Raw genomic sequence first — 27,546 nt, 5'->3', positions numbered from 1 at the left:
AGGTACAGTGGCCGATCTTTATCGTGTCACATGACACCTGTTCGAAAGGCTTGCACTTTTGTTATCGGCGCAATTTGCCAGCGATATAAATCAGGCCCTGTAAATCATAGCCTGCTTTATTGTTACATAAAATAAACGGAGTGATTGACTTGCCAAGGCCGAGCAACGGGTTCAGTGACGCAAAGTTCGCTTACTGGAACGCGCTGGGGGTGGCCCTGACGTCACTATCAGTGTTGCATCTCTAAAAGAAAATGCCGAAGGTGTTTAATGTGTTTTTTTGTTGCATTTGAATACGTCTATGTTCAATGCCTTCTATTGTAATTTGAATTTATTGCCCATGGGATAAGAAAGTGATTTGTTTACATTTAAGCATCACAATGTGCTCTGAGAGCGTTTTGAAGTGGGATTTGTAATCGACGCTTACGAATCAGGGCAGATGTGACGCTACATTATGACCTGTGCGTACTGAACACGGACCGTAAATGATATAATGGTGGATGGTGAGACCGAAACATTGAGGACAAAGTGCGTCACCAAAGATGGGCCGTGGCCTACCAGCGTTAAATTCTTCAATTGAAAGTTCGTTTCACAATTATTTTAAGGGTATGCTGACCTCCGTGGCGAACTGGTTAGCACAGCGCGCTACGACACCAGGGGTGCCGGGTTCCAATCCCGGCCTGGGCATGGATGTTCTTTGTGAGTGTTCCGTCATCAATTCCAACATATGACTCATCCTCATGGTCGCGATTAGTGAAAAGTGGTTGAGAAACCTAACCTAATTTTACCAAATATAGCAAAGAAATTAAACTGTGACTAATTCATATAGTTATCTTACTAGTAAAAGATTTACAGCTGCTATTGTTAAAATATGAGTTATTTTGCCAGATTTGTTTAATATTTTACATTTACATTAAAATGTACGAAATTAACGTTTATTTACATCAGAAAATTCCAATCAAGGTTACTACATTTAGTATACGCAGCTAAATATTATTAATATAATCTCGAATTAGACGTGTGCATAAATTCTGGGATAAGGGAACTGGGGGGAACATGAACACAATTAAGATTATTGCGTCACAGCGTAAGTTGTATGTGGTGGAAAAATCAACTGTAGGTTGACAACATCGATGGAGTCTTGTTGTCACGTGCAACAGCCTTCACTTCTCTAAATTGTACTAAAAAATACAGCTGATGTTATTGTTGACTGCTAGGAGTTAAGATCTGAGCTGAATATTACTTGAGATAATGATATGTGGATCGCGTACTATGAATTGCATCATGGTGTTGCGGCTCGTCTAACGCAGTAGTGCTAACTTACCAGGAGCGTAGATTCTAGGCTAGCTAGGCTAGAGAAAAATACAGAAGGAAAGGTCGATTAGCAATTGTGAATGAACTAACTCATTCCTTAAGAGGATAATGGCGATTCTGAAGTTGGCAACCTGAATTCTTAGGAGTTGGAAACCTAAATTCTTAGGAGTTGGAAACCTAAATTCTTAGGAGTTGGCAACCTGAATTCTTAGGAGTTGGCAACCTGAATTCTAAGAAGTTGCCAACCTGAATTCTTAGAAGTTTGCAACCTGGGTGTCGTTGGGATGGCAACGTGGCTTCCTTGAAGACGTCACGAAGGAGCAAAATGGATGTGTCTAACCACTTATACCGCGGGTTTAGGCGAGCCTAATATTCTCCGTTCCTCCATAGCCTAGGACCACGTGTCATAGTGAGGTGGTCCAGGTCTTGGACTCAGCATACGCCACTGCAACTTACATAAAAGGTTGCAATTCGGGGGAAAATGAGCACATCAATTCGGCACTTTAGAAAGATAAGCTTCTAAGCGATATAATCTTTTTGAAACCTCAGAAATGTCCAAAAAAAAAAAAAAAAAGAAGCGTGTTACTCATGACCCTCGACGATCCATAACAAATTCACATCTTATTCCATTGACGGATGCACCTAAAGACGACTGTGCTGACGTTGGTATCGTTGTGAAGAGTGGATTTGTTGTCACCTTAGTTCCTTGCGGTATCATAATCATTGTGTTAGTATACAGGAATAATTACATTTCATTTGCACTACTTGTAAGGAGGATGAGGAAATTCGAGGACTGCAGGACATGTTTATGATCAAAGGCCGGCGCTGACTCTGATTTAAGGGGGAAAAAACCTTGATGAAAGTTCAGTCGGAGAAAGAAAAACCTCATTCCATCTCACATTTTTATTGTATTGATGGGTGCTAAACAGGGGCGTATATAGTATGTGTCCGGACAGACCGAAAATCACACTATTAGAAGAATTCCACCTTCCGTGGCACAGACTGATTTACATATAAACATGATTTCGTACAGTAGATTCAAAACAACTACACAATTTATTCATTTGCAATGTGTGACAATTTATTCTGAGACCACAGATGTAACACAACTAGGCTAACGGATAAAAGGAGTGAGTCTTAATAACAAGTAATTTGCTAGACAACGAAGTGAGATGGTCCAATTACATAGGAAATAAACCCGTTTGGAACTTTCGTCGGCTTGAAAATACTTTATTTTTTTAAGAGAATAATATTGTTTAATAACGGTATAAAGATTTCTCTACACTAAATTTCTAAGTGAGAGTTTAAGGAATTGCAACTGCTTCCCCCCCCCCCCCCGGTGCACACGCCTATGTTTATGATATGCAGTCCTTCAGTGCTATGTTGTGACTAATTGTTACGTGTATATGTCCTTAAATGCATCCATAAAACATAACTGTCCATATTTCCCACCAGTGTGCTCATATTAGCCCCACCGGGGGGGGGGGGGGTAATATGGGTTTTGTAGACTTTTGTTCATGCATTTCTTGTTCCTATACAGGAAGAGATTTTTACTCATGTGTACTACCGGATACAGTGCAAAGACTGGTCTTCATTTTGCAACATGAAACTTACTTTGATTTCAATAAATCTCTTAATTATTAGCAATTTTACCTTAAGGTGGTCATATTCCCCCCACTTCCAATATATATTTTACGCATGATTTTTTTTTTAAATCTTTACTTATTGTAAACTCAACTTTTTAATTGTAAATACAATTGCCATAATTTTCATGTAATTTATGGCTAGTATTTGTAAGTTGATGAAGCTTTGTTTCACCCAGGAAATAAGTCTTGCGCTTACGGGAGGGGAAGGGATACCATAACTCACAGTGTAAGACATACACTTATATTACGTTGTATAGTGGGATCCATGAGTATTACCGTGCAAATTGTCCATTATTATTTTCATTATTTTTTCTCTTACATCCTATGTGTTTTTAAGCGATGGATTTCTATCTTCGCTGGTGCAGAAGTTGTCAACAGCTTGTTTTGAGTTTCATTTTAATTCTTGAAACTCTTATTGGGTCAAATAAAGTGCACGAACATGGTGTTGGACAATTTGCACGGTAGTACTCATGGATTCCACTGTACCTATTTGATGATAATGACTCATCTTTCACCGAGAAATCCACAGGCTTAATCTTTCGGCAAGCCTTCTGCTGTGAAGACAAATCGGTGAAGTTGTCGCAGCAATTTGGCTAAATGTCAGTAATTTTCATTCCCTAACGAAGTGTCCATGAAGATGATTAACGTTGGAACTGTTCCAAACTGTTGTCAAACAAATACCAAGTTGTAGCGAAGAAATTTCCAAGTGTGGCCAAACTGTGAACAATCGCGAAGAAACACTCCAATTTAATGTAGTTCATATTAATCTAGATGTGCAAATGTAATATTTCTGAAATGTCGATATGTCGCATGAAATTGATCTCGTGTCGAGGTAGGTGAGTCGATCAAATTAATTTTTACCGCATTCAGCTATTATTTGATATCTGTCCACCAAATTTCATGTTCATGTTTGTAGGCATGGTAGATCCTGAGGTATCGATACATGAATGGTCGAATCTGAATCCGAATTACAAGAATAGAAAAAAAAATATCCAGTGCGTTTCAAATCTAGGATTCGTTAACCGGTTTCTCGAGCCCGGAATTCGCCTTCTGGCTCGTAGAGTTCCAACGTTCGCCTTCTGGCTCGTAGAGTTCCGACGTTCGCCTTCTGGCTCGCAGAGTTCCGACGTTCCCCTTCTGGCTCGCAGAGTTCCGACGTTCCCCTTCTGGCTCGCAGAGTTCCGACGTTCCCCTTCTGGCTCGCAGAGTTCCGACGTTCCCCTTCTGGCTCGCAGAGTTCCGACGTTCGCCTTCTGGCTCGCAGATTGAGCTATGTCCATTTCTACAATTGACACGCAACGATGGCACAAGACTTTTCCACAACTTCTTTTTTTTTCCTGATTAGTACTCTAAAATTCACCAGTTCCTTCAGTGGGCGAACTAAACACGAAGCAGGAAGCATGTCGCCGGATTACATTGTCGTGTTGTATCTCAAATAATCTTTTCCTGGGCTCAATGTGTGTGAACAGCTGGAAATTGTCACCGATGCGTAAATATAAAGAGATGAGAGCTCAGGTAAAATGGATTACGAGCGTTGAGAAATTAAGATAGTGCGGGGTCAACAGTACAGCGATACAGAGAAAGTTCGGATGGGTGCTCTGTCGAAGTCCAATCCACCGTCAACATCCTCTCCCCACGTAGGCACCGAATCAACGTTGCCGTCTTTCTAGCAAAACACGTCAACTAGAAACGTGCTCCAGTAAGTGGGTGTGAATGAAATTTGATTGACATTATCTCATTGACGATAAGATTCCTCTCTCTGTGTAATCTTCTTCGGTACACGTTCTTGTTAGACTGGAAAGCTTCACTATTCTACATTGCCTTAGGGGTACGTAGGGAACTGAAATAGACGCCGCGGTTCTTATACAGACATCCTCTCAAAGAATTTTCTTATCTGCTCCTATATTTCCTTCTTGCATAGTGGCGACGACGTTTAATACAGAATATAAAAGTATCCAGCCTTTTTTACATGGTTATATTATGTATAAGTTTATGTTTCTATTAATATAAATCAATTATACTCAATCATACTCACATTTGTTTTGCATTCTTGTTTTAGTTTTATTGGCCATTCAGTGGCGTAACCACAGGGGAGCAGTGCCCTCCCAACCTTCGACGGAAATCAATTCTAGGGGGGCAAACGTTGACGACCAATGGCACCTGCAGGGGGCATAGAGGAGCAATTGCCCCCTTGATTTCAAATTCTATACAAACAAAACTACATTTCGTAAAATTTTCTTTATTGCTTTGCTCGCAATGCCTGCGTTTCTCAGTCTCTTCAAGTTCAGACCCGTAGCTAGGGGCGGCTGGAGTCGGCCATGGACGCCGAGCGATCTCAATGAAAAAATTGTAAAAGACAGAATGCCTTGGTGCCCCGTGAAATTATTTGCGCCCTATTAAACCAATATTGTTTTCAGTTGCAAAAATTGGATCTAAAAATGTTCTTTCTCGCTTCGCTCGCAATTTCTTTCTTTTCTGTAATGTATTTAAATAATATGGGTTGTATATACGTTTTGAATAAACTTTGAATACGTACACAATTTAGTGTTAGCATGTTGCATATGTACTTTCTTATTTTATGTCGCTCCATGTTGTATATTTGTAAAACATATTTTGTACATGAAAATTATACATGTTATGTACAAAAAGAATTATCTTCGGAAAGCAATTATCATTCATTTTCTGCCATTCAAAAATCCAGTTTGTGTATTTGTTTTACATTATTAGCTAATCTGAAATTGAACGTGTTGAAAAAATATTTCAAATCGTTTCTTCCAAACAAATGCTTTAACACCGACTTCTACCCCCTATTTGCGTAATTTATAAGTATAATCACGTCTTTGATACTACTAGTACCGCTGGTAGTAGCAGTAATAATAATAATAATAATAATGGCATTATTATTATTATTATTATTATTATTATTATTATTATTATTATTATCATCATTATTATTATTGGTACGTTTTTCCTGGTACTTGCCCCTCCCCAGACAAAAATTCGTGGTTGCGCCTAGAGTGTTACTGGTGTATGCCTGTTGCTATTGCAATTAGAACGAGGTTTAGTCGCCAAAACCTGTCGAGCAGCGAGCTTGGCGACCATCATTTCCAGCCTGCTAGCCAGTGCAGCGACAACTAAGGCATTCCAGTAAAAAAATCAAGCTCCGTGTGATTCGGCTTTAAGTCACAAGTGAGCGTTAGCTGTTTGTATTGATCTGTATGCATGCTGCATATTAGAATCTTTTGAAAGATGAATAGTCTCATCGACTATAAAATGTAAAAATCCACATGTGACAGTAACACACAAGAAAACTGTCCTAAAAATATCCCCACCTAAATTTTTCAGGAGGGGGGAATACAACAAGTATTAGCAATTAGTTTTGGCTTCAAATATACTACTAAGAATAATATCGAAAACACACACAAAAGAACGAAGGAAAATGTCTGTCTCTCTGTGTGCTTGTGTGTGTTGCATGCTTCTCTCTCTCTCTCTCTATCACATACATATATAAATGTATGTATGTATGTATATATGTATAACATCTTTCAAAAGAACGGTAACAGGCATACACCAATAACAACCTATGCCCAATAAAACTAAAACAGGAATGCTAGACAAATATAGATATGAGCTCTAATTGATTTATATTAATAGAAAACAAAACTAAACAGAAACTTATACATAATAAAACCATTGCAACTACTTTGTAATTTATTCATACTTTCAACCATCTGGTAAAGGATAAATATCTGATATACATAAGAGTAACAAATGAATTCAAATACATACATATACACATTTGTATATAATATACACACTCCTCACAAAAAGTTTGGAATATTGTTATGTTAGGCGATAGGTTTTGATTGGTTGGTGTTTGAAGTCTACTTGATGCACAATAAAGCTAATCGGGACTCAACCTGCAGTTTAAAGTGGGATCCGAACCAATATGTGCCTCCACCCGGGAATCGAACCCGGGACTACTTGATTACAAGGCGACGACGATTAGGCGATAGGTGATAGCCAGGGTGGCATATGTCAGCGAAAGCACGAGAACGTCAATCAGACAGATACCATGTGTTATTGAATTCCAAGATCTTGCCTATTGCCTAATATAACAATATTTCAAACTTTTTGTGAGGAGTGTATATATATTGAATAACATATACAATCACATATATGTTTGTGTGTGTGTAAATTAAGACACCCTCACCCACAGCCTTGAATGATTTCGTACCCTGAATAACACTGAAATGATCAGACAAGGATGAGAACAATAGATTCCATGTGGATGGATAGCAAGGAATTCTGGATTCTTCACAGCAATTGGCAGAATTTCGTAAATTGTCTCGAGTAAACTTTAAGAAGGAAATCACATGAATTTTCGCAACTGACGGCGCTATCGAGAGAGACACATGTAATGGCGAGGGAAATGCCCCGATGGAATGCCTTCCCAGAGACACACAATTAACATTCCTTCAAAAAATGTTGTATCATGCTTATCGAAATTTCAATCCTCTTATCTCTGAAAGCTTTCACCACGTTCTCAACTATCGTGAACAATTTCATGTGCTGAACTTCGTGTTTCCCGTCCTTCAAGTGTTAACAAATTATTGGTCTTTGAAATTTGTGAATTCTGGCTTGGAACAAGAAGCAACTTCCTGAATTATTTCTTTGAACTAAAAGTAAGGCTTTTGCTTCTGGATTTGAGCTAGAAGGAACCTCATGGATTGAGGTTTTGAGATAGAAGCAACTTTATAACGGATTCTGGTCATAATTACTCCCGAGATGAGAAATTCCTTTAATGCTCAAGTATTTAGTAGCCAAATTAATTAGCAAGGGGACAATAGCTTACGAGCACAACGGGGTCCGCAAATGTATGATTCCAAATTTACACACTAGATGTTTCTGTTTGAGTAAACATAAACAAAGAAGGAATTCTTCATTCATTTAATAATTGAAATCTTCATATTTATTATTAACTTCTCAGTTATTTCGTAGGAAACTTGAGAGTAATACAAATTTTGTTTTGCAAACAGTACGAATTATCTTATTTTTAGAAAACGGGTAATAAGGGACATCTTAACGGATTCCAAGGGAGTGGTTGTGTTCAAAAATCCACGTGTGGAGTGGATGATAAAGCATCGGATTTTCTGCGCTGTCATTGAGTTTATATAAGTAGAAAGTAATAAAAGTGGTGTATAACGCGTAGGTAATTACTTCTTGACACACACACCTGTAAGAATTTGTAACGATTTGGTATAAACTTCGGTTACGTGTGTTGGTGCTGGCGGAAGTTCGATCATGGAAAGGACGGCACATACCAAGGACATCCAGGAACTGCAAAGATGGAGGGAAGACGTTGCTGGTGATCAAAACCGGAGCGAAAGTATATTGTGTGTGTGTGTTTGCACGTTTTTGCACGAGAAATCATGGTGAAAGTTGATCTCGCATGATCCGGAAAACTTCGACACCTTGGACATTCGAATCCAGTGAGGAGTGATCTTGTAGACAACCGTATGCTGAGGAAAAAGGGAACGGTAAAATAGCAGGTTTGCGGTGGCCACGACCATGAGGTAAGGAATTTCAGCTCCAACAAGTGAAGTGCAGGCAGAAACCAATATTCGCGTTTGGTAGATCTACCACAAAGACGTTCGCGACAATGGGACATAACTCGTAAACGTCGTAGCTATACGATACAATAAATCGCTATACATAACTCGTAAATATCGAGTTCGGTTAAATAAATTGCTGAGCATGGCCTATAATCGAGTGACGTGCTGTACTTGGCTCAGGCAGCCATCTTGAAAAAATAACTTTTCCACAACCAGAACTTTAACTGTGGGAAACTAAATTTTTTTTTTACGAGGAATAAGTACTACAGTTAGTACTAATAAAAATCTAATTTCAACTACGTGAACAACGGTTGTTCGAATGTTCGATCGGGTGACGTCACGTGACTGAATCATCGTGTAGTTCGAATGTATGAAAACTGACACAAGCGTTAACGGGCTGAGATCTCTTCCAATGTACGGACAAGGTATTTTTGAAGAATCTGTAAGTAACCTGAAAATATTTGATTTGTTGTTATCGGTGTTATGAAACTAACACGAGATAATTGTCAGCAATTTCAAATGTGTAACATTACGCGACAGTAATTGTTGATGTCGTTGTAATAATTAGAAACGGTACCCTTGATCCTTTGTACCCCCTAGAGATTTGCCACTAGGTATTAAAGTGTATTGGTGTATCGGGAGTACGTACACTCGTGGTAAAAAATAATTCATGCGACATAAAAAGTTCACAAGTTTGGGTTGTTAAATCTTTATAAGAAGATTACTTTTTTGGGAATGTACACAACGTTTGATGTAAAGTTTGATTCAATTTCAGATCCGAATAAATGGTTTCACTGTTCGAACGCGTTACAATTTCCCAAAGTAAACAATCATAGTGTATAGTTTTCCATTTTTACTCATGTACTAATCATGGAATTATCTTACAGAAGGGGGAATTTCTGAATGCTTATTGGGCAGTGGGAAATACTAGCAATAATTAATATGTAGATCGTAATAGATTTGCACAACTTGCAAGCTTAAAGTAGTAAATTTTAAATTTACCTATTGATAATTTACAGAGTATGAACCTTTATGGTTTATGTTGTATAACATAAAGAAAAGGAGGTGCTGAATACTTATGCCGTTACATGAAGTGAAATAACCCATGAAAGAGCGGCCAAGAAACTTTGAAACAATGTACCAGTATTTACATGACGCCTTGATTTGGATAGGCAGGAGAGCCGACCCAGACTTAGCCCCTTGTGGCAGCGCTTTGATATACAGTTTTTTTTTAGTATGCAAACATAGGTAAGGATTTTCCAATTGCGCGCAATATAATTCACAGTGGTGTGACTATGACTACCGGAAAAGTTATCCCACCGTATGTAGATAAATAATACCTTTTCACTTTTCTTATAATTTGTCAGTAGATAACAAGCTCACAATTAGAGGCTGATAACACAAGGAAGATAATATTATAAACATCCTGTCTTCTGATTTTAAATTAATGCTACTTCCTGCTACATTGACCTTTCGGATGTAGGCGTACCATGCGGGTATTGAAGTATGTGGCTTTCGAATGTGTCGTAAAACGCTTTACTTCTTACGTTACAACTACAATAACTGTTATCACAATCAATTGTGTTCATTTCCGCTAACTAGGCATTAGAATGCAAAGTAATTCCTGCAACATTTGATACATGCGGGGCCTCCCCGATGGTGCAGTCGTCGCCTTGTAATCAAGGGGTCCGGGGTTGGATACACGGTGGAGGCACATGATGGTTTGGATCCAACTTTAATCTGTAGGTCCAATCCCGATTAGTCTATCTGAGCATAAAGTGACAAATTCTTTGTTGTCTGAATTGACAAATGTAATACACAGATTTCGAAAGACTTCTGTCTTTGGTGTCTGGATTCCCAGCCAGTAGAGTGTCGGTTTGATTACGTTAGGTTCATTGTAATATGCACATAACAATCTCCAAAACATAGTTTTAGGGCCCCAAAGTGCCCATGGAGGGGGAAAATAACTTTCCACCCTTCTAGTTTCGACTCTGTCGATGTCCGTGACTCCATATTTGAGCATGAAATATGACGGAATGAAATCTAAACGCTGAATTACACGACGCTAGAAATCCAGCTGTATTCGCCAGTTGGACTTTGACTAGTAGTGTGTGGAACTTTCTCACCTCCTAGTTAGCCTCCCCGATGGCGCAGTGGTAGCGTCGTCGCCTTGTAATCAAGGGGTCCCGAGTTCGATACTCGGTGCAGGCACATAGTGGTTTGGATCCTACTTTAAACTGTAGGTCCAGTCCGGATTAGCCTTACTGTGCATAAAGTGGGTTTAAAACACCAACTCATTCAATCAATCACCTGCTGGTAGTAATTTTCGCCTTACACGATACTCGTTACCATACTTTTTAGTACACTTTTGTTCCCACAAGGCATTGCGCAGAAAACAAGCTGAAAGAAAATGGAGGAATGACTTCAGGAAAAAAGTTGTAGGAGAATAGCAACAGATGCTAATTTCCTTACAATCGCCGAAATTAAAAGAAAAGCATGAGCTGAAAATTGGCTTCAAAGAAAATATCGTGATCATGGTGTACTCAAGATGCTTCTTAATGAACCCAGGCATGATTTCATACATAAGATTCGAAGGATTCATTAAAATAAATCAAGTTAATATGTCAAACATTGAATTCACTGGTAATATTAAAGATTTTCATTATTGGCTAATCACATCTGTCGTTTGCAAATCTCATTGCTTTGGATAAATTCTTATATATTAATAAACATGAATACACCTCGTTCCTGTTACAAAAAAAAAAAAAAAAATCTCAACCAAGACTCAAAAACCGCCGTCACAAACTGCTATTCCTTGCCAAACTCACAGATTATATTTACAGTCCAAAACTTTCGCTCTTATTGGTTGTTACTACAGCATTTAGCAGAGAAGCAATTTGCAATTAGAACGCGGTTTAGTCGCCAAAACCTGTCTTAGCAGCGAGCTTGGCGACCATCATTTCCAGCCTGCTAGCCAGTGCAGCGCCAACTAGGGCATTCCAGTAGGAAATCCAGCTCTGTGTGATTCGGTGTTAAGTCCCAAGCGAGCGTTAGCTGTTTGTATTGATCTGTATGCATGTTGCATATTAGAATGCTGCAGGGAAATCATTTCGCTCGAGCGTCTAATAGTTCGCATGGACGTCGCTATATAGCGTACGGAATTGAGAGCTTCTTCGCTCGAGCTAATAACGCTCGAACAGGCAAAACGAGCGGTACACACTCGAAGCCCAGTAGTACACATATAATCGTAATTTGTCTGTGGTAGTGAGCTTTCAAATATGGATCTTGAAGTGAAGACCCATTAAAAATTGAAACTTAAATGAACATAGCCACCATCTCCATGTTAAAATGTAGTTTAGTCTACCTTACAAATACTCAGTGATTTATGAAAATGAAATAGATGATTGTGGGCTGAAACTACCATGTGTCTACGATCATTGTCACGTTAAAATGATACTCGACTGTATGCGCCCAGGAGTGGTAGACTCGAACGAGTATGATCGAGCGACTGTGGTTGCATGCAGTACTCTACTGCATATGCACTTCATTAATTTCTGCACCAGCGCACCAAGAATAAGGCGATGAAAGCATGGCCTCCCTTCTGTTGTGACTCCTTCCCTCCAGAGCAAGGGTTGAACAGACCACGGCGGCTTCGTGAGACGAAACAAGAAGTCAAAGGTTAAAACCTATCAACGCAGAGATCTCTACACGCCATGCCTGCGGACCGCCAGCCTCAGTGAATATTATTTCCATAAAACTACGTCCGCTCCATCTTTCGGCAGGGAAGAGTGGCATATGCAAGGAAGAAAGGCCGGAATTTTCTATTAACATGGGGTTGGAAAAAATCATTTCAACCCCCTTAGACCCTTGGTGTTTGACGTCTTGCAGGGGGGTGGACAAACAAATATATTGACTCTATATTCTTTTCCTTCGTGTATTTGTAGATTTGCCATCTTCCTAGGCTTTTTCGAAAGTTTTGTAGCTAACTATCACACTCTACGAAGTTTTTTGTAGTGAACTTCACTTTCTGGTACAGTGTGAGCTGCATGGAGAAAATTCCCCATGAACCGTAACTATAGGCCTCGGAAGTTGATGGCCCGACCCTGTGGCCGAGTGGTTAGCACATCGCGCTGCAATGTCAAGGGTCCCGGGTTCGAATCCCGGTCGGGCTTGGTTATTTGTGAATGTCCATTCATCAATTTCATCATTTCATTACTCATCCCCATCTTCGCAATTTAGCCAAGAGGCACAAAACGCGAAGTAAAATAAACTAAATCAATCAATCGGAAGTTGATGACCTAAAAAATCTTTAAAAAAGATTACCTATAGAATGACCTTAAAATTATTAAAAAACTGTAAAAAATTAACAAATAATAATTTAAACAAAACCTGTGGTTTAGTGTTTTAAACTACTGAAGCAAAGGGGGAAAAGCAATTATGTGCTCATGTAGTTTTGTTTATTTTTACTTCAAGATTTTTCTCTAAGTCATTCACCTCCTTTCAGAATGGGCCTTGCATGATACAGTTATCGGTCAGCATGTGGAAATGCTGTTGTTTCGCGTACGTCAGATTATATATATATATATATATATATATATATATATATATATATATTTTCATTGTGACTAAAACCGAAGATTAAAGCGATTATAGTGGCCAGCAAGGGAATTTCAGAGTAAGCTTTACACGTAGTGTTTGAAGTGCTGGAGGAAAAAATAAATGCATCACAATTAATTATTTAATCCAGCCAAACTTTCAGTTACAAATAATATTGTGCATTTCCATTGACTGTATTTTCCATAATGGTGAACTTGCTAAAAAGACCATGTCAGGAAATTTAAATACATAAATTATGCTAGTAAATGCATTTACACTTCACGAAACAACAGGGGAGAAGAAAAATGAACCTCAAAAATGAAGAAAAGTGCAATAAAGACTAAAATACTGAGAAATTACCTAAAAGCCAAAAAGACCGAAAAATGCAAAATGAAAACAATGTTTTCTGGCTCTAGCTTATAGGAAAGTATGGAATGATATGCTTTCAAGTCTCAGAAAAAAAATATTATTTTTCATCAACTTCCCGAGCCCTGACCACAACTGCGTTTTTGTCTCTAAATATAGAGATTTGATTCGTGACTAAAACGATGGCAGTGTGTAAGGTAGATAAGCCTGAATATTTGTGCAGTGATTCAAACTTACCTTAAAAAATGTAGCAAACTTCACTCTAGAATTTATTTTACAACTACTGGGAGTCAGGATTGTGCCTGGAAAAAAATATACGCAGATCTTATCTTAACCGCGCCCTGAGCACGGCCTTGGCGCGTGAGAGAAATGTATATCCAAACTCCTTCATTTATATTTACTAATAGTGAGCCACCCGCTCCTAAACCGCTCCCGAAATGTACGGATCACTTAAGAAACCTGGAATTTAGGTAACCCATATCTCTTGCGTGCATGTAGGTGTGAGGGGTACGATATGTAGTAGTATTTCTTTCTTGCGAGAATATCCCAAGAAATTTAGAACGCTGTAAATCATTTTAAAACTCGAAACCCACCCATCCACACACGTTAGCCTGTCAAGAACAGGATGTGTTGTAATAATCATTAAGTTAAGCCACAGTGCTTCTCTACAAAATGCTCTCAACTTATCGAAAGCACCTCGTATATTTATAAACTTATTTTATATCTAAATTTGAACGGAAAACACATTTCCTCTGAAATCTGTATCTTATCTTGATCGTCTGGAATAACTCAACTGGCTTTCCGCACTCCTTGTTCTCACGTGCATGCATTGCCAGAATTCTTGAAGTGCCTCTGGGCCTGATATGATGCCATATCAGTATCTACTTCTCAGTCATTTTGAACAGAAATGATAAATGTTCATATGACTTATATGCTGACTTCACAGCATACCGTATGTCAATAAAAAAATATATATTTTTTCCTGTCTCCAGTCCAGAAATACATGAAAGTGCCTGTCGGCAACACTTTCAATTCCACGCAACCGGCCTACTTGATCTGGTTAATGAGGATTGAAAACTGAAGCGGCCACACGGCAGCTTTGTTCTCCAGTTATAAGGATTGTCAATATATACAGTAAAACCTCGTTAATCCTGACTAATGGGGAGGGATAAGTTGACCGGAAGTCCGGATTAACTGAAATAACCTAAGAGAACATTAGAAAGCTCATTAAAACTCCGTTTATATCAACAAAACACGTTTATTATGGTGTATTTAAAGGGCATAGGTCTAAATACACTATACAGTACAGTACAAAGTCTGCGGGAAACAGAATTTCATCAGTGGTTGACTGCCTTTTCTTTGGGAAGTTCTCTTGTTGACTTCTAGCCACATTTAAAACCTTGCATTCTGTTTTTTTTTTGCCTGTCCGGCTTATCGGGGTCAGGATTAACGAGGTTTTACTGTATTTCCCTTTTGTCAATACCGCCGACGTCTGTGGCAGAGTGGTTAGCACTGCGCGCTACGACGGCAGGTGTCCCGGGTTTTGGGCATGGGTGTTCTTTGTAAGTATTCCTTCATCAATTTCATTATATCATCACTCATCCACATCTTCACGATTAGACAAAAGTGGCAGAAAAGAGAAGTGAAATCAATCCTTTGTTAAAACCATCGTCGGTTATCACATTCGTAACTTAAACAGCGGATAATTAGGGAGCCGTTGCACCTAAGAAAAAATCGATTGCAGATTTGTATTCGTAGCGACATTTTAGTGGGTTTTGTTAAACCGCACTAAAAAAAATAATCAAGATGGTTCATTCGTAGATGGTGGCCATGTCTCAGTTGCAGTGTGTAAGGTAGGTTTAGGGAGTTTCGGTTTTTACGTGGGGTTCCAGTTTTCTGGACTGTTCCGGTTGGGCTGATTTTACAGTTAGGAATAAATTGCTGTTCTGGGCTTTTAGAAGTCATACAACTTACACCCTGTCCTGTACAATACCCTTTCATGGTATAGTACTTCTTTACCGTTTCCATGCTTTAGAGTCCAGCGCAGATATTTCTGCCGTGCGATGCGCGAAACAACTAAAGAAGCAGTGTTGCTAATGGAGCAGATAGAAAAATCGCTGCAGTGCGCCGATGCACAGCTGTTAAGTACAACAATAAAATTAGAGAATTCAGGTCTATCTAACGTTGAGTTTTAAACGTCATGCATTATACCAGGACTAGGATTAATATGTACTAACAAGTGGCTTTGTATGTAGCTACATACATATGGACTAAAAATTCGCAAAATATGAACTAACACTTAAGTAAAATTACCAAAAATGCTGCAAAGAAGACTTCTTCATACGATTCCTTATTTGAGTGATTTCAAACAAAATAAAAAAATATATATATTATTTTTCATTGCATTAATGCACTGGTGGCGTTCTAACTTTTCACTCCCAAAACCCGTATACACTGGTATGGAAATGCAACGGCAGATAATAACATGCCAACGTGTTAAACCGCTACAATTGCACCATAACACTCCTCCTCAAGCAGTATTATTATTTCCTCTCTGAGATCGGCGACAGTCGGTTGCCTTTGTTGTACATTTACAAAGGATGCCGGCTTCCACAACAATAACAAGTACATATACTGCCATTAGACGATAAGCTGCGCGGCTTTTTCTTTTGTTATGAACCAGGGCCGGCGCTAGTCATTTTGCCTCCCTGGGAGGTGGCGGCAGATGCCGCTCTATTTCGACCCCCCCCCCCCGGTCATTACGCAGCAACGGAAAATTGAAAATCAATATATTCCTAACTAAAACATCAAAATATAAAATAAATAATGAGACTTCTTATGCTATTTCAATACTATTCAGCGCAAAAGGATATCTCGCTCGATCACAGTTTTCAATAGGCTTATTTTTTTTCTTCTCTTCAAATTTTGCCGCTCTGGGCGATGGCACGGTTCGCCCTCCCCTTCCGCCGGCCCTGCTATGAACTTGGTCACCCATCAAAGCATGGCAATTTTAACACAGAAAACAATATGTATCGCATTAAGCAGCAAAAATGACAGCCTCCTCTATGCAATTTCTACAAGAACACGTGCCGGAGCCAGAGTTGAAATGATGTTGGAGCCACATAATTATTTATTTTGAATAATTCCAAAATTATGAAATATGAACAATTTGTTGCTGCTGTTCGCTGCTCTCTTGCCAAAATGCTTTATTGGGATGCCAACACCATGACTGGCTTCCTCCTTCATGAACTCGTGCACGTTGCTTAGAATTTCCCGAGCTTGGCTATGCAAGGTTTTTGATTTCAACTTCGACAGAACTGGAGGCATTATGGAATTTAACGTTCATTAGCAAACACACACTTTTACATACACACACGCAATACACGCACACAACGTCAAACCGGTCAAATACTTAGTATAAAATAAAAATATGGTGCTTCCAATCCAACAAAACTCACCGCCACTTTACCTGCCTTTCCCCTTCCGTGACAGAAATTGTGCTTCATTATTACAGTTGGCAACACTAGTTACTAGCTAGCCAATGAACATGCACTGCATAAAAGAAGCAACCACTACGCCGTGCTATATTGCCACATTACCGTCCCTGCCGAACTGTGTGAACCGCGAGCTGGAGCGCTATTCAATTGTTTTCAATGATGTTTGCGCGAGTGTGTCCAGGAATGGAATGACAATATGGCAACAATAGCGAAGGTTTTCGAGCAGGGTAGAACACGTGATGCTAAGAGAGAGGGAGACGAAACGAAAATTCGTTTCTACGCAACGGCAAATTTATGTGTGATGCACTCTACTGCTCAAAGGGGATGAAAAAAGGACGAAGTTTACGGTCTCTCTTAATGATTCTATAACAGCTGCAATGTTCTATCGATTGAACATGACCACCAAACGTTTCGGTACTACAGGACTATCAGAATCACCGTGTTGTTACTCAGGACATTTCGAACATCATTCAGGGTGTAAGGGGTGACTTTCACGCAAGGTGGGTTGATTTTAAACGTCTTTAAGTAAATAATTTATGGAATAATGTAGATAAGGATTTTGTAGATATCAGAAACACTTTTGGTGAAAGTACATTTACCTCGTAATCATTTAATGGTGTTTATTAGGCTCAAAAATGTACAAAAATCATGTTAAACCTTAAATAGTGTCATTATCAATAAACTGTAAATAAACATGGTAGCTGATACTTTGGAAACTAAAATTTTAAAAAATGCCAATATTCAGCTACAAAGACTTTAAAGAATATTTTGTTACAATTATATAGTACATCCAGAATGTTTTATTTTCACTGGAAGAAAAGTTACTGAAATTATTATAGTTTCATTAACACACTCAACAAACATTTTCATAGAAGGTTCATTTATGTAATATCACAAACAGAAAAAATGTACATTTTTTTTATTTGCTTTAGTCAAATTGCTCAAATATTTTACAGAGCCGTTTCCATAAAAAAACGTATCTATATGTATGTTGCCAAAAACCATACCAGCAATTTTAAGCATGTTTTTAAAGAATATTAAAAAAATCGATTTAAAAAAAATCATCAAAAATGATTTTTATCCACCCCGCTGTCACGCAAACCCCCAAAATGCCAACCTCTCTTCCACGTAGTACAGCCGACTATACCCTGTCCCAGCTAAGTGTGGAGCAAGGCTGCGCATAGCGTCAGAGAAGCGAGGGAAATCGATCGGCCAGAGCGAAGCAGTACACTCTGCTGGGAAGGCAGTCGCTTTCCGCCACTCCACGCAATCCCTTTCCTCTCACGTGTTCATTGGTGGAGTTGTCTCGCGTCACTACTTGCGCAGAGACTTGATTTCGTTTGCCTGCTCTACAGTTAGCTGGGACAGAGTATAGCGAGGCTCTAGCGCCCTCTGTGGGACTTGTGTTGGTTACCCTGTCCAAATAAAGCACATGAATCAAAAACATGGAAATGTATAGATAATGATGCGTGGAATAGGAACGTTACCAGTTTTGGTCACGTGCGAACCGCAATCTTTGACAGTAATTCAAGTCTGACGTCACCACTGAGCACCACATTCCGGTCCATAAATAAGATGCTGAGTGATCCCCAGAGGCGCCTATGCAGCGATATTACCCTCCCCGGATACCCCACGCGGCAATCATATTTAGAATTAAATGTGACCCTGAAGATAGCCCTTCCCCTCCAGACAACTAAGGTGTTATAAACTTTTAAACTCGGGGTAACTTCCCCAAAGTGAGACATACATAATATATAAGGAACGTAAAGTGAGTTTCCCCACTCTTCCATCAGTGGAGGTAGCTGTAGCAGTCATTTGTCCTTCCATCAGGCTGAACCCTGGCGACATTCCAGCATTTCTAATACGTTCTTCTGGCTCCGTGATGTGCTAAGTGAAATCGCACCCCGAGAAGGTGTTCTTAAAGTTGGCCGTAAGCCATGGATGCCTGCGTCTTCTTCCACACAGTGTTGCTACTCGAACGGAAGTTTTAGGCGAAAGGGAAATCTTATCAGGAATTTTAAACCCTGGATGAAAATTTGAAAATATCGAGCTTGTGTATTTGAATTTTGTTATTTTGCAACTTTTCTGCCACTTTTGGCTAATCGCGACGATGAGAATGAATAATTATATGATGAAATTGATGATGAACGCCAATTCGAACCCGGGGCCTCTGGTATCGTAGCACACTCTGCTTACCACTCCGCCACGAAGGTCGGCTCAGGCATTGCACATGAGATTCGAACATTAATGAAGAAAACACTTAAACACTTTTCGTTTCTTCTTTCAAATAGTAAACTTTTTTAGTTTTACCTATTTCATTCACATTTTCATTACTTAACTTTTAATACATGTTGCTTTTTTTACGTCGCCTTTTCCCCCACTTTTGGCTAATCGTGACGATGAATGGTGATGAGACGAAGGGACAATCACAAGCATGTATAGAGATGCAACACAAACCTCACCCAGGAATATACTGGCTGTGAGTCAGACGCCAGAGCCTCGTTAGTCTGTAAAAATACCGTGATAACACATCAATCTATTGTGAGATACCTGATGCTGAAATGTGAATTTCGTGTATTGTGTGTTTATACTTTTAAAATTTCGAAGCATATATACTTTACCTACATTTTTTAAATAGTTTTCGTTCCTTTTAACCTGAGTTGTTGTTCTACATCAACGTTATGCACAGAAAGGCTAATTGGGAGTGGACCTATAGTTTCAAGTGGGATTGGAACTATTATGTGCCTCCAGGTATCGAACCGGGGACCCTTTGATTACAAGGCGGCGACGTTATCACTACGCAACTGGGGTAACCCTCCTTAAACCTGAGTTAACCTTAATATTATGAGTCGCAGTGGCTGGTCGGTCTGCCACAAAGGACACCCGTGTTCGATTGTTCGATTGAACAGTTCCAAGGGGGAATTTTCCCATAAAACTCAGTTCGGCTAGTTCAGCCTCTCATCAGTCCATACAGTGGGGTGAATGGAGCGTGGTGCTAACCACTATTACCACAATCGAGAATATGTGGAGCCCCACCTACACACCCTCTTAATACGTCCACAACACAGTGGAATTAACAGGTGATATGTTCATATTTACCTTTTAATAGCAACGGTAAGATTGTGCTTTTCAATTTCTTAATTGAAGGGAAAGTGGAGGAAAGTAGGGATATTTTGTACCTGATTATGCAACACTGCCTTCACCCGCAAGAAGATATCCAACGTGCGGTGAGAATGGGTGAAATGAAGGGATGCTCCCCCAAGGTCTACGTTTGGTAAACTCGTCCCGACCTCTGACCTGCACTCAATAGGAGTTTGTCACTCATTTGGGTATCTGGGTGGACCACGCCTTGTTTTCAATACCACAGCCACTCGGGGGTGGGAAAGCCGCCGACAAAGTTCGATCCCAGGGCGAGAAGGAGAGGGGATGGATACGGGCCGTCCTAGGGGAGAGTGGTGGATTAAAGAAGGGAAATTCCAGATTCTTCCCTTCCAGATGGATATTTTACAGAAAATCGTCATGTTTCAAATGGTTGGGAAGGAAATGGTGTAGCTTTTAGCAATAACGGTATGTCGAATATACAGAAGACTTTGATTCAACCTTAAATCATTGTTTATTGTTAAACTGCAACGCACTACGAATTTGAGTTTTAAATAGAGTTTTAGGGTTTGTGTTGATTCCAATTATAAAAGGGCAGTTCTCTGTTTCATGTTCCCCCCTTTAGCATTGTATATTTTTCTCCAGGGAGTCTGTGGAGCAAGAGAACGAAAACAAGTCATTTGTGCAAGTAGTGACTTGAGAGAGCCCTAACAATGAGTTAAAAAAGGTAAAGGAATTAACAGGAGGGAACAAACGCGACCGCAGCTATCAGCCGTTTGCAGCAGCGCGCACTGCTTTGTTCCGCTCACTCGCTTTCTCACCTTCTTTGCCCTTATGCGCGGCTTTGCTCCACAGATTCCTGGAACTGGGTATCGTCTATTGTATTTTTTGTTTCATTAATGGCTCTTTTTTACCATTACAACATTTGCTAACTTCTCTGCGTAGTTTGTAACACTGCTTCCTTCGCTGAAGACGTGGAACAAAATTGTGAGTTTTGCATAAAAATATCAACTCAGGTTCTGTTAATCTTCTACCTCGAAGCTGTCCACATCTAGAGCTCTCGCCACAAAAACAGTCCAGTCAAGGTCACGTCGCCCACCTACAGTGTTGACAATAAGCAACAACTTCAACCGATGAAATCAACCGTATACCTACAACGCGTGACGTGTCGACGGAGAAGCTTAGAAGTGTGGCAACCCTGCAGGGCCAGGGATCGAGGAGACAAGAGGATGCTCCGACCTTGACTGTACTGTTTTCGTGGCGAGAGCTATAGCTTTGAGCCAATGTAACGGTGATAGTTCTTACATTCGACACCAGAGTGTAGTAACAGAACTAGAAGTAACGTGGGAAAGCATTCAACCATGGCATTGGCTGCCGTTTTAAAAAGTGAAAATAGCTTGATATCTGATAACAATTTGTCGGCGCTCAATTTTTAGTCTGAACTGTATGTAGAGTAATCCGCAATAAAAACGAGAAGCGTATAGTCTCGCTTACTTGCAAGCGTTATGTGTGTTGCCTAACTCTACATCGATGTCTGAACTTTCTATTGACTTTCGTACCGCACTTTAAACTGTAGTCTATTATCGAAAAGATTGCCTGCGACTGAAGCATATACTTTGGCTACACTTTATTGTGTATAATAAGTAGAAACCGGATATTAAAGGGAAAAAAATTTCCTCTAAAAGGACAAAAAAGGGAAACTTATTGCCGAAAAAAGGACTATAGTTTTTTTGCACTCCACTAAAAATACTATTTTAAATTAAAGCGCAATATATGCCATTCATATAGCATAAAAAGGGATACATTATATTTCGTATTAATGTATCCCTTTTTATATGTGAATGGTATATATTGTGCTTTCATTTAAAATAATATTTTTAGTGCAGTGCAAAAATAAACTATAGGCCTAGTTCTTTGTCATTTCCCTTTTGTTTTAAGGTAAAATACAGAAAATAACCTTACCATCCATTTCGATTAAATCTTTCTTGCAACAGCTTACCGCATTCCATAGCTTGCTTTCACTGACACTCAATACTGTTGTCACTGTCACCGTTACCCCCACACCCCTATACGCCTTCATGGCGTGGTGCTAAGCACAGGGGAGCACTTTACCTTTTAAAATTATTATAAAAAGAAATTCACGACAAAAGTCGAAATCTAGCGGATAAGTACACTTTTAACCCAACAGGCGTGCCGCTTACAATACATTTGTTGCTGCGTAAGTCCAGATGCATTGTTGCAACAATCGCTCCAACGTACTCCCAACGCTCGTGGAGGGAAGGGAAGTTAGATGGCGCTTGTTCTTTCTTTCCTCAAACCTGCACCAAATAGACGTTCTGTTCAGGGAGAAAACAGTTGTACAAAATATTTGATATCTTGTCAATAAAGGGGCCAGAAAGGAAAATGTTTTAAAAAAGGGGGAAAAAGAACGGAAGTCAAAACCATGTAATCTTGTTGGTGGAAGATAATTATCAACACTTGTTATTTACTCCATGATCCGTGTTGAAAAATTGAAAAGGACTTCCCTTTAAAATCCGTTCTCTAATAAAATAAACAGCCTCTGTTCTGGTGAAGTATGTGGAATAAACTGTTGCAATTATTTAGATGTGGAATTTGGGATTCGCACATCTGAATATAACAGATGTGGCAGGTATCGAATACGACACGGATTGTGGATTATATTATTCATTTTTCAAATGCCCTATATTGTGCGCTTTGAATATGTTAACGAATTATTTTAGGTTATATTGTGAAACACCAACAACATACACATACATAATAGTTTTTTATGCATTTAATCCTCCCTTCCTTTTCGAAGCCATCCAGTAAGTAATTAATGGTACATTTTCAGATGCATCACAAATTAATACGACAAATACTTGAAGATATTTTGAACGTCATGTTATTTTCTTCAACCTACCTATGCACTGCATTCAGCAAAATGTCGCAAAAGGTCGTCATGGTTACTAGGCAGTAATTTTTCTTGCAAGTTTCCTTAAAAATAAAAATCACTGGTTGATGTCAACATTCCTCTTCATTGTTCGCGATGTTTACCATTTCGGGAAGCAGTAAAGAACGGTTTCTCGAGCCATAAGAGCTTCCTCCACACCAAAACTTTTCCTTCTTCTTGCAACGTTCATTTTTCACATTCACGGAACATTTTCTACCAACCTTGGTTTTATCGACGATCAGCGCAATGTAAGACGCACGTTGCATAATCCTATTGAACTTCCAATGACCAGTAGAATGTTTTGCACAGAGACAAGCAATAAAAGATTGGAATTTCATCTACATTTTTTAAACCTGCGTTGCCGTTCTAGCATTGAGAATACTTGCCAACAAATATTCTTACCAACATCCGTAAGTACTTTTGTAGACGTGAAATAACGATATCTCAAGGGGTGTTCGTTGCAAAGATCCGGTTTCGTTGGAATTCTTGTCCATATCACATGTTCCAGGGGACCGTAAAAATTATTTTATTGTCGTATTTTCAAAAGGCACTATTGCTCTATTGTACCTCAAAAATGTTCAAAGCACCTGGAAATTAGCTGTTGTCAAGGTCCAAAGTGTACAATAACCACAGTCGTTAAATCAACGAAATGCAAGACTATGGAATGTGCATTGTGTAATTATTACACTTTAAACCGTCTACAACAAATGACTTTCTTCGCATAAAGCCGGAAACTCAAGAGCCAGAAAGCACGATCGATATTTAATTGACATTGACGTTCACAATCATTCAGTCCAACATGTAATGTGCCTATGCCGTATGTATTCAGCTGTTAAATTTGCCCTTGCACATTTTTTGGTAATGTTGTGAAGCAGTAGTCCGAATTATAAACGTGATGCGATAGCTATAGATCCATTTATTTATCACTTCTACGCAATAATCGAACCTATCGACGGATGATTCAACGAACATCTTCCCCCACAATTCATTGCACGAAATCACGCCCGCCGCCATATTTTCGGCAAACAGATCAGGTCGTGCGTATAAAACATGCCGGGTAACAATTGTACTCTAAGGTGTGATCTTTGCGGATGTTATTCAAGGTATGATTATCATGTGTACGTATAAAATATCGCAAATTTTCTCGCTGGGAGAAATCTGATCATACGCTGTTTGCCAGATTTCATACGGTTTCTTCCCAGAATGCACTGCGTCATGACGTCAAGTTGAACATCATCCATTACTCAAACACTACTGGAGATACAAAGATAAAATTTAATGGGCTGCAAGAATTATTTAGTATTTATTGCTTCAATATATATAATCGTGGATGATACACCAGGTCGGTCTATTGGAGTCAAATAATTCAAAGTGAACAGTCGTTACGTGATGAACCTTCAGTACTCAGAATCAACATATATTTCCACCGGAAGTATTGAACGATCACTTTTGTGATCTTCCGATCGTCGATGATAATGTGAAACACGAAACGATTCGTAACATTGAAACACACTCCACATCTGCTTCAAAATTTTGTTTTTCTTATTTTTCGCCAGAACAAGTCAGAAAATCGTTACAGAAGATAGTCATCGGTCGTAGGAGTAGATGAAATTTTTATCCTCATGATTAGAATAATTCTCTACCACGTACTTGCTCCTATCACTTATATTTTTAATTTTTCTTTAATTACCGGCGCATTTTCCTCGTCTTGGAAACTCGCCCTGGTACGCCCTATACCCAAAACAAACCAAAATAATAAACGTCAACGATTACCGACCAATCAGCATCCTCCCAGCCTTGTCTAAAGTTCTAGAGCATCTGGTTAGCGATCAAACCTGGGACTTTCTAACGCGAAATAACTTAGTAGATCCTTTTCAGTCTGGCTTTCGAAGTAACCACAGCACTTGCACGGCTCTTGTCAACGTAACCGATGATGAGGCTAGCCATGGACAATAAACAACTTACGATTCTGGTACTTGTAGACTTCACACAAGCTTTTCAAACCGTTGATCATGAAATTCTACTCGCTAAATTATCATCGTTATTCAATTTTTCCGACTCCGCGGTTAATTGGTTCTACTCCTATCTACAAGAACGTCAAGAATGTGTCGTTGACCTATATGGAAAATCTTCGTGGAAAAACATTCCTTGTGGTGTCCCTCAAGACACCGTACTCGGCCCCCTCTTATTTGCTCTGTATATAAACGACCTCCCGACGGTGCTTAACTGCTGTAAGTACCATAACCATGCCAACGATTTTCAGTTATATTTCTCTCCCCCCCCCCACGAAATACTGCATGCAATACAAATTGTGAACAATGACCATAAACAAATAGGTACCTGGTCTGCACGCCATGGCTTACATCTAAAACTCAGCGTATTCTTGTAGGTTCCCCTAGAATTTTGGGCAAAATAGATAAATCTAGCCTCCCTAAACTCAACGTAAATGACACGTATCTGCCCTACTGTTAAGAATCTGGGTGTGATACTCAATCACCATCTCACCTGGGCAGAGTACGTGAACTCAGTATCTAGAAGAGCTTTCGGTGCATTGCATTCACTCTATCGGCTCAAAAACTTCCTCCCTGAACGTACAAAAATTAAACTGGTCGAGTATCTTGTCTTTCCCATTATTGACCATTGCGACATTGCTTTTTTAGATGTCAATCACGAGCAAGCTAAACGACTGCAGCGAATCCAAAATGCCTGCATTAGTTTCGTTTTCGATCTAAAATATTCAGAGCATTTGACACCGTACTTTGCGAAAGTCGAGCGGCTTAAATTAAACGACAAACGTAATTTTCATAAGTTAATTTTACTGTACAAAATCTTCCAAATAAAAGACCCACAATATCTCTATAACCGATTTCAACATCTTTCTGACTTTCACAGCCGCAACACCAGATCGCGCGAATGGTCTCTGATCTCCATTTCACTCCACAGATCCAACTTTTATGCAAATTCTTTTACTGTTACCTCAGCAGGCCTTTGGAACAAGTTGCCACCTGAAATTCATGTCTCTTCCTCAATTGTGACGTTCAAAAAATTGTTAAAGTTACACATATAATGAAAATTAAATGTTTGACTTCCCTAATAAAGTGGCGGGTGCAGAGAATGATAGAAGAACGTAAGGCACAAAAATGATTTAACGTAATAGTTAAGATGAATTATCGTCAAAGTATACCGTTTTGGACTGTGTTTAAGTAAGTGTAATGTTATGTATTTGCTTGTACAGTGGGATCCATGAGTATTACCGCGCAAATTGTCCATCACCATGTTCGTGCACTTTATTTGACCCAATAAGAACTTCAAGAATTAAAAGAACACTCAAAACAAGCTGTTGACAACTTCTGCACCAGCATACATAAAAAATCCATCGCTTAAAAACACAGCATGCAAGAGAAAAATGAATGAAAATAGTCATGGACAATTTGCACGGTAATACTCATGGATCCTACTGTACGTGAGTATGTGTAAGGGCAAGAATTTGTATGTGTGAGTGTGTGTGCCCGTATCTATAGGTTAGATTACCATTCTTGTATGTATTTTTTCTTTGTATTTTTTTGTTCCTCTGCAATTTTTATATATTTTCTTTTTTTCAATATTTCAATATTCCACATTCAAAAAATTTTGTAAACATGGTCAAGTGGGGGAAAAGGCTCCACAGCCTTAACTTCGCCATTTAAAAGAAGACGAAATAAATAAATAAAATAAATAAACATGTAATTTAATGTACAGAAAGACATGACAAATTCATTCGGTAAAATATCCTCGATTTACTGACTATTCGTTGGTCTGCTAGTCAACAGTCCAACTATACGATGTAACTTGATAACTAACAAACCCCAACAGCTACATGTATGCAATTTATTGGATTTAAGAAAGTACAAAGTTTCAACTCTATTTACTACCTTGATCGATCTATCTGTTTGCGTGGAAATCAAACAACAACCGATAGCAACATGTAACGAGTGCACTCGCGGTCCCCGGAATGACGTGTCATTCATACCCCGGCATGGGGCCAGACGTCATTATGGGTACGGGAAACCGGTCGTGATTCTTACGGTCCAGGTTTTCAAGTTCGGTACTGAGACGGTCGTTTATTGTCTTACTAATGCGAGGCGGAGATAAATACCTTGAAATATTACACTGTTTTGTTTACTTTAGATATGTAGATTCGAACAATCATAACACACTAATAGCATAATATCAGATACCTGAAAAACATCAAATAACAACACTGACGAACGGTAAAATGTGAATATATATTGTAACAACAAAAACATATTGCAATCAACAACTGTTTACATCGCCTCCTCAATCGCTCACTCATTCACTCTCTTTCATTCGCACATCTGAGGTGTTTTTACATGTGGATATACATACAAATCATGAATCTGATCAACATACCCTTCCTTTTTAGTTTTGAACCTTTATATGAATTTAGGTCATTTATCTGCCAGCTC

The 27,546-nt window shown here is 39.1% G+C and overlaps 1 protein-coding gene across 1 annotated transcript in view; it reads right to left on the bottom strand.

Moving 5' to 3' along the window:
• LOC145997569 (fibroblast growth factor 8-like) overlaps positions 1-23,185 on the bottom strand; it is a 227,894-nt gene extending 204,709 nt beyond the window's left edge. The window contains exon 1 of the mRNA XM_083134624.1: positions 23,051-23,185. Coding sequence (XP_082990750.1) covers positions 23,051-23,091 — 41 coding nt within the window. The 5' untranslated portion in view covers positions 23,092-23,185. The remainder of the gene's footprint in view (positions 1-23,050) is intronic.
• Positions 23,186-27,546: the final 4,361 nt, after the last annotated feature.

This window comes from Lepisma saccharinum, chromosome 1 (assembly GCF_977018435.1).
Source record: "Lepisma saccharinum chromosome 1, izLepSacc3.1, whole genome shotgun sequence".
Classification (NCBI taxonomy): Eukaryota; Metazoa; Arthropoda; class Insecta; order Zygentoma; family Lepismatidae; genus Lepisma; species Lepisma saccharinum.
Note: the sequence above shows the minus strand (reverse complement) of the source record. Positions and strands in the feature narration are given on the sequence as shown.